Consider the following 12,730-nt stretch of genomic DNA (forward strand, 5'->3'; position numbering starts at 1 on the left):
AATTTAAGTCTAAGAGGTGCTTTAGCCATGGTTTTTTTTAACATGTCCTTAAGCAGTATTTAGTGGCCGTAGGTCATTAGTCCTTCAAATAGACTCTAGTAACTAAAGTTTGAAGTTTAATGCACAGAGACTGTTTTTACGTTTTGTTTGTTCTGCAACTGTTCTGCTACTTGAACATTAACCTTTAATAGAGCTAAATTAAATATACATGGCCTGATGAATAATTATGAGATTGCAAGCATTTTCATTTTGTACATAAAGCTTCTCAGGGATTGCAAATTTGACTAAAGGTTTAGTCATTGTTCACTTTATAATGCCCACGTTATTTTTGTCTTCTAATTCTTTGGTGATTTAAATATAAAAAGCCCTGTGTATTTGGAGCAAAATACTTCTCGTGGGTGTCCTGGGTCTTTACAACGGGCACATTAAAACGAGAGGGAAAGGTGCACCCACAATTTGGTGAAGTTCAGTTTCTTTCACTGTGGCATTTTAACACTACTTAAATGTACAGAAATGTCGTAGTTGAAGCTTAAGATCGATTTTGTGAAGCCTGATACCTTTGGTGGCTCCTGTAGCCATTTAAGATGAGGGTAGGTTGAGACAGCCCAGCCTTCCTTTAGGATGCCGATAGGCTGAGGCAGCCCAAGCTTCTCTTTATGTTCAGCAGATGAATGTCCTGGGCCAGCTCTTGTGGAGGAATGCTGAGCTGCAGAAGTGTGACCAAACAGCCATTGCAGACAAAGGTCGGCAGACCTCCATGGGAGAAGGGGGATGTTGTGACAGCCGGGACTCTGCTTGGACCATACATAAATATTGCAGGGCCCTGAGCTCGTGCTACCGCTGCGACTTCAACTTTATATTTAATTCCTTACCTGGATCCCCTGTCTCTGCCACCATAACATTTTAAGTTTGATTTATTATAAATATTTTAATACAGATAATAATAACGAAAAGTATTTGGCCTAAAAAGCATAAATGAAAAAGCTATGTAGTCATAAACTATGTATGCACAGAGAACAGATGACAAGCAACCTAGATTTTGTATTATGAACAGAGTAATGCCATAAGCTGTTGAAGAACTGAAGTAACAAAATGCAGCAGGCTGCTACTTAAAATGTCTCTGAGCTCAACATAGCCCAGTACTATTCTTTTATAAACTATGAAACAACGCTGGCATATTGAAAAAACACACAGGCTCATGCTTAATGTGTTAACAGAGGTACAATAGACTTATTATGTGTTTCCAGAGACTGAGGGTGGTCTGAAAAATTAATGACTGTGGTGGTTGAAAATTAAGTGAACTCCCTAATATATACTGTTGTTGATCCACTGAGTTTGATGTTTAGCATTCCTCAACAGGAGACTAAATCTTTGCAGCCATTTCACAAGAGATGCTGGCGCCCATAACAGAAATATGTTCAATAATCTTTTATAAAAGTCCATCAGCCTCCAGAGTTTTCCTGTTCTGACTGGGAAGAAGTCCCAGAATAAATCACATGTGCACATGGCAGGTGTGTGGTAGGGTGTCTTTAACAGGAGGGGATGAACATCACAGAATTAATAGGCAGGACATTCAGAGTAATTTTAAATTTCTATTTAATTAGCAGTATAAGAAAAAAAAAAAGGAGTCAAAACCACCAAAGTTCATGGAATTAGTTATATATGCACTATATTTCTGAGCATTATTGATCTGCCAGTTAGAAAAAGTATAGCTCAGCTCTCCATGATCAACCTTTCTGAGCTCAGCTGTGCAGGAGGGCACAGTTTGCTTCAGAAATTCACCCCTGCAGAAGCAGAGGTGTGTGAGGGACACTGGCTGTTAGTGGTCTGTGCAGTTTGATTGCTTTTTACCCCAAAATTCCCATTTGGCAAACAAAAATTTGAAGCTTAACATGCTCAGGTGCTTTCATATCATGGTTGTCTGCCCAGGGACACTGCCCTGGGGATGGACGCCAGGCTGAAGGTGCCATACCCTGATTTACAGGGGGACACAAATACAGTGAACAATCTGGTTTTTGAAGTTTGCAGGATGTGAGATGAGGAACGTGCAGGAATGACAACTCAAAGTAGGGTCTTATTGACACTTAAACCGGATATTAATAGAGAAAAAAGGACACTTATGCTCTGAACTGCTGGAGTCACAGGAGCACTGCTGTTGTCTTACATTTTATTTTACTGTTTCATTTTCAGATCCAGTTCCAGCCTTGGATTTAGGACAGCAGCTTCAGCTGAAGGTTCAACGTATGCACGATATTGAAACAGAGAACCAGAAACTTAGGGAAACTCTAGAGGAATACAATAAAGAATTCGCTGAGGTGAAAAATCAGGGTAGGTTGGAACATATTCTTTTATCAGCTTTTAATGAACACTGAAATTCCAAGAGAAGGATTAAATTCAGTTTTATTTCTTACAGATAGGGCTAAGAGTGGCAGTTAAATTGGTAAAGAAAGCATGATAGTCTGTTACAGCCACTTCTGTATTTATGTGTAAGGTGTGGCTTTGGGTAGGCTCTTTGGATTTCTGTAAGTTTCATCTTCTGTAGCATAGCACCAAGCCACAGAATGTTATTCTGCATATTTGATTGTAGCCTTTAGCACTACCTGAAATTTCCACCCCTGACTGAAGTTAAATGTAGACATTTTATGAGAGATGATGGTACTGCTGACAAGGAGCTGAGTGTGGGTGCTGGTAGTACACACAGACAAACACAGAAATCCAGCATTTTATACACACGTACAAGTCTGTATAAAGTGGATTTTTTCCTTATCTGAAATGTGTTACTGGAGTACATTCACCATACATACTTTATATTTACTCTAGAGACTATCTGTAGAGCAATGTAAATACAAGCTAATACTGTTTAATTATTTAAGTAAGTTTTAATGAGACCAGTGTACATGACAATACATCAAAATCTCAATGAGATTTATAGCCTGTTGTCTTTAAGGCTGTTCAAGTTTTCTTGTGCTTCAGAAGGTTTCCTTCACCAGGAAATAAAACCTGTGCAGCTGCACACCTACCTGCCTGTACATGGGTCTCCTCATTCCCATGTTTAGTCCTCAGATCTGAGTGGTGGAAAGGTAAATTGTCCAGGCAATTAAATCAGTAGTAAAATTGATATTATTTTTCTTAATATTATGAAACTGTTCCACCTAAGTGGGTGACGTTTGAAAGCTGCATTAGGAACTGTTGGTTCTGTTGTGCCTCGTTTTCAGCAGAAGGAGCTGTTTCATCTTCTATGCAGTTCCATCTTCTGTTTTAACATGACAGATGTGACCTGGGGAGGGGACAGGATTCAGCACGCAGGGGTTCAGGCTGGCCTGCAGGAGATGTCATGTGGGAGCCAAAATTCCTCAGTCCAACAGTATTTTTGCTGGAAATGTTCATTAACTTACCATGCAGAATTTTCCTGTGGCTGTACACTCTCTGTATCCAGGCATAACATAGGGGTTCATCCCAGAAAGTGGAAAACACCTTGATTTCTAAAGTTTTTCTGCTGCAGCCACTCATAAACTGGGATTTTTAATTTTCCCCAGGGTGTACTAACTTCATTTCAGTTTTGTCACTGTAGTCTGCGTTGTTTGTTGCTCCATTGCAATAGTTTTACACTGTTTCAGACACTGATAAGGATATCCAGGGAAGGCCTTTTGTTGACTAAGGGTGCTTTGATCAGTTAATCTGTTTCTTTGGAGGGCTGTGTATGAGCTGTACAGTGCCTGTACAAACTTCTCCCAAAACTGATACAAATGGCAGTGGCTAACAAGCTTTAGCTGACCTGAACAGTGAAGGAGGCTCTTAGTTTTCAAGCAGCACAGAGGATTAAACTCTGCTTGTCCAACACATCTGTTGTCAGGTGCCTGAAGGTAAAAACAGGTTTTGTTACAAAAGTAATGATTTTTTTCCCACAGTTGTGGACTTCTTGCATTCATTTTTGTAATTTTGCTTCCTTTTAAAATGAAGCATTCAAACTTCAGGATGCACCTGAGTGTGTTTCCATGAGATTATTTTGCTCTCTGCTTCTCCATATCCCTGAATGCTTTTGCAGATTTATGTCTGAGAATACCTGGAGCAAAGTTGTCTCTGCTGTGAAGAGCACATCCTTTGTACCTAGGAATGAGCATCCCTCTGTCTCTGTGAAGGAGCATCCCTTTGCTTATTCAGGAAAGATCAGAATTTGTATTACTTCCCAGATCTCAGAGAAGAATTTCCCTTTGCTTAAAAAAACAAAATAAAACAAAAAACCTCACCTCCAACAACTGACATGTCCTTTTCACAGCCTGTTACTCAGTAATGAGCCTCATCTGATTTTTGCACAGCTAGCAAGATCCTGCTCCTTCATTCAAAGGTAGCTGACTTGCTGGCAATCATTTTTACCACTCTTCCCCCCTGTTTTTTTTGTGGTCACAGTGACCCAGGCTGCCTTCGGTGTAACTCCAGACAGCACACCTTGTCACCAGCTGCCTGCTGGCTATCTTCACAGCTCTCTAGTCAACTCTGAAAGTCCAGACTTTGAAAGGATAATGCATAGTTTTGTTTGATATTAGGGAGGTGTTTTCCCCAAGTCCCATAGCCTTTTCATAATCAAGTTTGTTGTTCTACGATATATCTGCAGAATGAGAAATGTTTTATGTCCAAAGGTATTTTTTCCTAAAGCATTGTTAAGAGTATCTGTTAATGAGCTGATGTCTTTAAACCACCACATCCCTCTGTGAGTACATTGACATGTATTGCTAGCTGCGAGTCCTCTGGCAGTCTGATGCTTTTCCAAATTCCATTATTCTTACCAAGCATTCTCTGGTGAATGTCCTGCTTTCCCTCTGATGAGCCCTGTAAGGGTTCAGCCCTTTCCCGTGGGTGGGACCAAAGGGTTCTCACGCAGGGCTGGAACGGGGCATGTACAAGATGCTGTCTGTCTGTCAGGGGATGTGCTGCTGGCAGGTTCATGCATCTGCTCCCAGCTGTTACTGGGCACAGTGAATGCAAAGTAACTTATCTGAGAGAAGAGTGTCTGCAAACTCCCTGAAAGGCTACAGGGGCACTGAGAAAGTTTCACTAGTTAATGCCTGTGTGTAAAACCCAGTGCTGATGACAAGGCAGTTAGAGCAACTAGAGTATGAAGGGCTCCAGAGTGTCTGTTGAGTCTGATACACTGTTAATACAGAAGTTAAATCTTAACTGCAGTGTTTTGCATCATTTGTGAAGCAGAATGTATCTTTACCCCAGATATATGTTCAATTAGTGTTAGATTGCATCTGTGCATGGACCATAGTAAAACTGCCTCTTTCTACACGAGTGCAGTTGTTTGAACTAGCTGTCCTGTGTGTCAGTGCATACTTACACCTGCACTGGCACTTTATTAATCTCCACTCAGCAGCAAACTAATTTGAGACTAGTCAATAAGATGATATTCTGTTTTAAAATTGATTTTTTTTTCCCCTTCTTTTTTTAAAAGTCATGTTAGAGGAACCTTCTTTGCTCTGCTCTCCAGCAAACTCCATTGATCCTTCTCAGCCTAAATACTTAAAGTTCAATTTAACATTTAGGGAGTAAAAGGTCTCCAAAGGGACTCATATCCATTGATTTTGTGTCAGAGTTGAAGAGCTAAAGTTTAGAACACACTGAGCCTACAGGGTAAGGCAAGCCTTGTGTTGTGGAACCACGTGGAGCTGTGTAAACTCATTCTTCCCCTATTGTTTTTCTGTAGAGGTTACAATAAAAGCACTTAAAGAGAAGATCCGAGAATATGAACAGACCCTGAAGAACCAAGCGGAGAATATAGCCCTTGAAAAAGAACAGAAGTTACAAAATGATTTTGCAGAGAAGGAGAGGTGAGTGTGCCTGCGTGCGGCGTGGGGCTTGTAGAGCAGGAGGGATGTGTGTTTCTGTTTCATCTTCCCAGCCAGGGCTCTCTCTTCAGTGCACTGAGACAGCTCAGATATTGAGCGATTCGGGCGATTTATGTGTTTGACACAGAATCTTCTGATACTCAACTTTGCACAGAGAAACAATCGTGGAAGTGTGGAATTATTACAAGGACAGATTGTTTCTTCTCGGTAGTGTTTGGGGGGGTCGGGGGTCATGTTCAGATGGGTGCAAACCTGCTTTTATTCTTCACTGGCTGTATTGTCCTTTGTGACACTGATCTGTCTGCATTAGCTGGCAGTGTAATTCAGTGGCTGTGTCCACTCGCTGTGTCACAGTACAGTCGTACAGTCTGTACAGCCCTGAGCTCTTTAAGATGAAACATTGTACCTGGACCTTGGGTGAAAGGCACATTGCCCCTGCTCCTTCACTAATATCTGAAATGGGGAATGTGCTCCTGAATTGTCCTGAAAAGGTTTGCATATTCCCACATGGCAAAATTAATAAGTATTTTACTTACTTATTATTGATTTTTGGAAGCATCTTGGATGAATTTCTCATCTTCTGCAAATGAGCAAAGAATGATTTCGTCTCATAGGTTAGTGGGCAAACGTACCAGGCAGTGAGTTCTCTGGGGTTGCATTCCCTGTCTTGAGAATTTCTTTCTCCCATGGAGTGGTAACGCTGAAGCTATAATACATTCATCTTAGTGTGGAAGCCTTTCAGCTTACATGAGCTTTTTAGTTGGTGGGCTGGTTATTTAAATTCAGGTCCAAGCGGGAAGAATCTGCTGGTGAATGCAAAGCTCTTTTTAATTTGTCAGTATCTGTGGTTACTTTTGATAAGTACCATGTAAGCAGTGGATTTAACAAGTGCAATTCAGATATACTTGAAAATAAACTAAAACGACAGGTCATGGAATGCAATTAAAAGTGTGTATAAGAGAAGTTTGGAGTTCTGAAAGTATATATTTTGGTATGAAAGGAACTGACACATGTTCCTCACTATAAATAGTTATTAACCTGGTCAGCAGTGTTGGAGAATAAATGCATGTGCCCTATGGAGTGCAAGTAGGATGCTGGTAGTTTCATAAGCCATTTCACAATTTTGAAGTGTGAGGAATATCTTAAAAGCAGTGTTGTAAAAAGCAGTGACTCGGGGAGATGCTGGAGCAGCTCCCTTTCAGAGATGGGTTTTCTGACTCCTCTAGTCTGGCCTTTAGCAATGAGTGTGGTGACTGCATAGCTAGATGATGCTAAAACATGTATAACTGACAGGAACAAGAAAATATTGCCTGTGGACATAAGAAATGTGAGCATATTAAAGGTTTGCTCATGTTACATAGAAAATACCAGTGTGAGCTTTGTTTTGAAATATGTGTGTTTTTTAAAGAGTAGCTAATAATACGACTGCGTTTGGCATCCATTGGAGCTGTGATGAACCAGCTGCCACTTCTATTCACTGTATCAGTTACGGCAACAAATTCCTTCATTATGACAGTAAAATGGAAACGTATCATTCTTCTTGTACTAACTTTGTACAACAGAGGGTGCTTGGTGACAATTTTCTTAATGTGTGTGACATTTCCAAAACAAATTATGCTCAAGAAAACCTTCCACTAAAGTTGTCATTTATATAGCAGTCAGCTCTTGTATAATGTTCACAGCTTATGTTATGAGGTGGCTACACTGTTAAAATTTTAATAAGTGGGACTGCAAAGTATGAACAGTATTGCAACGTGACATGATTTATGGGTTCCACTGAAGCACCTTGGAGTCTGTGTGGTGTTGTCAGTTGTCTGATTACAGTTGAGACATTTAATCACTCTATCTTCCAAATTTGCAAAATATAAGTAAGTTGTTTAACGTGATTACGAGCTCTGTTCTCACCTCTTCTCTTCCCTTTGCAGAAAATTGCAGGAGACACAGATGTCGACAGCCTCGAAGCTGGAGGAAGCCGAACACAAAGTTCAAGCTTTGCAAACAGGTTTGGCATCGCTGTTGTGACCTGTACCAGTGATCAGGCTGGAGGGTGGGAGGATGGAGCTCATTAAATGCATCAGCACTGTGTGTGAACCAGCTCTCGCAGGCACAGAGAGGTCCAGCAGAGCCTGGACGTGCTGTGTGAGTCAGAGCTTCTTTTGGGCGTCACGCCCTGAGCCAACGCTTGTGTTGCAGCCAGTCTGCTGGTAAATACAGTAGACAAAGCCAAGAGTGAAGCACGTGCAGCTTTGGAGCATCACTGCAATTAGAGCAGGCCTTGGACCTTTACGTCCTTGTTGTGTTCTGCTCTGGTTTCACACATTGCTGAACGATTGTAAATGAACCCCCACTGATCTGGGCTCAGTGTAAACCCAGCTTCTGCCAGTGTGTCCTGCATGTTGCTGTCACCTGCTTGCCATGAGTTTTCATCTCTGCATGGTTAAAGATCCCAGGTCTGGACACATTTGGGTTTTTTTTACTATGGGACCACAAGAAATTTTATTCCCTGAATTACTGCAATGAATATTTCAAATGAATAAGCAGTTTAGCCGGCTTCGTAGCAGATGAGTAATGTTTAGCTTTGTTAAGCAGAAACTGGGAATTTTTTTCAATGTAAAAGAAATGCCATAAGAAATTGTGAAAAAAATCAAAAGATATGGATTTTCTAAGTAATAGTGGTTTGCCTAGGTAGAAAGATAAAGCAAAGAATTTTTCATCAGGAGGTATACAGCTTTATTTATGGATGAATAAAAGGAAAAGGAATAGTCTTTTTGCTTTTCATTGCTGTTGCAGTGTGGTAATGCTTCATGTTTATGCCTTTTAGCCTTGGAAAAAACCAGAACAGAACTATTTGATCTGAAAACAAAATACGATGAAGAAACTACTGCAAAGTAAGATTGGACTGTTTTCTTTCTGTCTTCCTTCAGGGTAACACTCTTTGGTTTTTTTTGTTTTGCGTCTGTCTGTCTGAGACAGAGGAGATGAAAGAGGTTCAGGAGTCCACATTTTCTGGAAAACATGGCCATGATTTGGCCTCCTATAGGGAGATTATTAGTTTTCCTATTTTCTTCCACCCAACAAGTCACCTTTCCTGGCACGCATGCTGCTGTGTTTCTGGTTTCAGTCTCAGGTGCTGCATCTACCGTGTGTCCCTTCTATTATATAACTCTTGTATTTTATTTAGCAATAGGGCAGTTTCAGAAGTAAGGTATTTACTGCAATCTTCCAATCTTGGTGAAAATAAAATTGTTTACTGAAGGTTTTCTATTTCACTGTTAGGCACTCTTCATTCTTTCTGCTTTTGGGGTAGCAGACATCACTCTGTCAAGTTAATCCTGAATTACAGAGATGAGCATTTTTGGCAGATTTTTCTTGTTTTCAAGTAGAACTTGAAGGTAGTCTCAAAAATATATATCCTTGTCTTCTTAAGGGCTACTGTTTCCAATTATCTCCTAGTTTTATTAGCAATCATTGCAGGAAAGAACAAAAGAGAGACAGACTTCTGGTGTTTTTCTTTGAACGCTTTATATTTAAGGAAAGTTAGTAATGAGAAGGAATTCTCCTGATCAGCAATTTTAAGCCCAAATTGTAATTTCTGTGTCTGGAAATGGGATGGGAAAGAACCAGCCATTTCAGATGGGTGTCCCTGGCCTGCTCCAAGAGCAAGGGCTGGATAGCACACGTCCCATCGTGGTGCCCCAGAGCCCCAGCCTCAGCTCTGTGTCTGGGTGGGCAGGTGGTGGGGTGGACGGGCAGGAAAAGCCCCTGCTCCTGCCCTCAGCACCCCTTCCAGTACAGGAGAAGTGGTTGGGGAAGTCTGTTGGCAGTCTCTGCCTATGGACAAGAGAAGCTATAGCCTAGGCTGCAAGGCAGGAATGATGTGCCCTTGCTTTTGTCTGTAGGTAGCTGCTCCCTGGTATGGCTCGTGGCAGGCTACATAATGCAGGTTTTTTTCAAAACCAATCAAATTGGCAACAAGTTTTAATTTCTTAGTGTGTGGTTCTGCAAGCATTGAGGATCTGATTCCCCACTGAGTACAGGGGGAGCTTGGAGCTTACAAAATTCGGTGCATAGTAGTTAAGAATCAGCTTCTGGGTTTGAAACACCTTTTACATCGTTCAGGATAATCTTTTAGTGAATTCTGGTTTTGCTCTGTATGTCCAGTTTCCTTTGAGTTCCAATAAGATGATCAGAAGTATTTTGTTGCTGTATTGATTCCACCCTTCTCAAAGAGGCACATAGTAATGATGCTTCTGATGGAGCCTTAAATTACTGCAGATTGCCTTTATGGGTTTTTTTCTGCACGTAACTGATGCTGGTGTCTCTGTCGCTGTTCTTTTGTCTTGCAGTTGGTTCTGCGGGAGGTCAGAGATCAGGGCTCAGTGGTTGTAGGCACTGAGCCTCATAACCCCTCAGCCTTTTTAGTGCTTTTATTTGCAGAGTAGTCGCTTCATTTTTAAATACTATTTCCCTAAGTAGTGTAATTTATTGTATACTGGGCAAAAGACGTGCTCCAAAATGTTTGCGTTTCTAATGTGTTTCATTCTTTCAGAGAGATTCACATGGAAATACTTTCATATGATCTTGAATACAGTTCTTAACCTAATATAGAGAGAATTACATAAAATTAGTAGCATCTGCAGTAACAAGTTTATTGTGTTCTGTAGCAGAATGATTATGCAGGCTGTGTCTAGAATGTAGTGATCATGAAGCTGCATCCTGAAGCAGACACTAAGCATGTACTTTATGTCCCAAACTAATGTACTGTGAAAACAAACTTGTAGGACCTAATAACAGTAGAAATATGTTATCTTTGTATGGCAGGAATAGTTCTTGCATAACAACAGTCATCTGTGTTGTTTGTAGCCCAAATTTTGTAATATGGAAATCTAGAAAAAACATGAAAAAGGAACTGAATGTAGACAGTGCAACTGAGTCATCTATTTTAGTTGTAAAAGCTGGGAGAAATGTTGAAAAAACACCAATAAAAATGGTGGAAGACAGTTCGATTCTTTTCTGAAAAGAAGCCCTCTTTTGATCTAACTCTGAAAAGCTACTTGTATTGCCAATTTCAATTTTATGTTTTAAAAACATGTGATTTTTATCTTAGGCCAGAATTGTTAGTTTTACAGACGCTTATTTGATGCAGATGAATTGGAGTGCCTTCAGGAAAAAAAAAGATAATTGTCAATTTTTTAAAGCTAGCAGTGCTTTTAAGATTTTCAGTTTTGGAATAAAGCTGTCTTTCAGCTATTTGCAACTTTGAAAATCTTTCAAACAAACAAAAAAAAAAAAGCAAAAGAAATGCACCATAAGAAGTCTTCAGCATCAGCATTAAGGAGTCTGGATTTTGTCCTAGTGACTGGTTGTTGTGATCTTAAAGTTGGAAATCATTATGTCAACTTGTTTATCTTTTCAAAATGTCCCTGGTCGGAGTGCTACGTGCAAAGTGAGGTATGGAGGTACCCTCTGGCCTGGGTGCTGAGAGGCACCTCCAGATGAGATCAGCTGCTGAAATAAAAATCTTCAGTCAAATCAGCTTCTGCCACCCCAGTCTCTAGAAACGCCCCGTTCCTGTGCCAGCGAGCAGGTGATGAGTGTGCAGGAGCCCCTGCCCCAGCCCCCCCAGCCCTGCAGGGTGCTGAAGGTGTTAATGACAAAAAGAAGTTTATTATGTGCAGTCATTGCAGTCTGTCAGCTGGAATATCAGGAGCTGAATTTGACAAGATGGCAGCAGCAAAGTTTTCCATGTGTAGGCTTGAAGTAAAATGTAATTAGCCTTTATGTTCAGAACAAGGATCCATTGATGAATACAGCTGGTCTTTGTTTTCTTCTGTCATTGAGTGTGGGAGGTAAAAGTGTTCTTCTTCATGTTTATTAATACAAGATTCCTTAGACAAATGGCAAGCACAGTTTAATATTTGTTGGAACACAGAGGGGCTTGCCAAAACAGTTGTTGTGTAAGAGGATTTCAAGGTTTTCAGATTATAATCATCTCTGGGTTAAATAAATGAATGACTGCTCTGCCTTTTTCAATTAAAGAGGCACATCCCCTCTCCAGGCCTGATACTGGTTCTGTTTGCTGTCCCACACGTTTCTATCAGCAAACCTGGATTTAACCAACACTAATGAGTTTGACTGGGAATTTCAGTCAGATCTGGAACTGAAAAGCAAACTCAGACTTGAATTTCTGGAAAATTAAAGATTGTTGGGTTGTTTGTTTGTTTGTTTGTTTGTTTGTTTGTTTGTTTGTTTGTCTGTTTTTTTTCCCCTAGTGCAACAGACTTTTTTTTTTCTTTCTCCTCTGTAGAAAGAGAAACACTCTTGTGTGCATTTCCTGAGTTTTCTGGGGACAAGCTGTTCTCCTTGCTGACACCGTGCGGGCGCCTCTGGTTCGCTGCAGAGCCTGAGCAAGTGTGTGGGGTGCTCGGCTGAGCACTTCGTGCTCCCAGCCAGCGTGGTTGGATTCCAGTTTTAGATCAGTTCCAGAGCCACCTCTTTGCTCTGACCCCTCCTCTCCCCAAGTCTAAATGAATTCTAATTGGAAAAGGATCTGTTGGTTGTAGCACATACAGTAGGCTTGTTACATTACTGTTAACATGTGGGTTGAGGCTCCCTGCCTTTGATGAAAGAAAATATCGAATTTCACTGAAATGCTACGTTTTTACCAGTAAATGTTAAGTAGTCTTGTGAGGATTTTAGGTGCTGCCCCCCCTTCTGCAGTAAAAAACCTACATAAACAACACAAAGCAAAAAATGTTTCAGTTTGTCAGTCAGAGCAGCTCCGCTACCTGTGCAGTTCTCTGAAGGGTGGAGACTTTTTGTTAGTACCTTATGTGTAGAAGAAGCAACGAAGAAGGAGGTTTTCATATGTACTAAAGTAGTAA

At 40.7% G+C, this 12,730-nt stretch overlaps 1 protein-coding gene across 1 annotated transcript in view; it reads left to right on the forward strand.

The window, feature by feature from the left end:
* Positions 1-2,190: 2,190 nt before the first annotated feature.
* LOC103776346 (protein CASP-like) overlaps positions 2,191-12,730 on the forward strand; it is a gene marked incomplete at both ends in the record, with an annotated part of 38,583 nt that continues 28,043 nt past the window's right edge. The window contains 4 exons of the mRNA XM_008943852.1: positions 2,191-2,328; positions 5,705-5,828; positions 7,772-7,848; positions 8,668-8,734. Of these exons, the coding sequence (XP_008942100.1) occupies positions 2,191-2,328; positions 5,705-5,828; positions 7,772-7,848; positions 8,668-8,734 (406 nt within the window). The remainder of the gene's footprint in view (positions 2,329-5,704; positions 5,829-7,771; positions 7,849-8,667; positions 8,735-12,730) is intronic.

The sequence above is a fragment of the Merops nubicus genome, unplaced genomic scaffold (genome assembly GCF_000691845.1).
Source record: "Merops nubicus isolate BGI_N331 unplaced genomic scaffold, ASM69184v1 scaffold11557, whole genome shotgun sequence".
In the NCBI taxonomy this organism is placed as follows: Eukaryota; Metazoa; Chordata; class Aves; order Coraciiformes; family Meropidae; genus Merops; species Merops nubicus.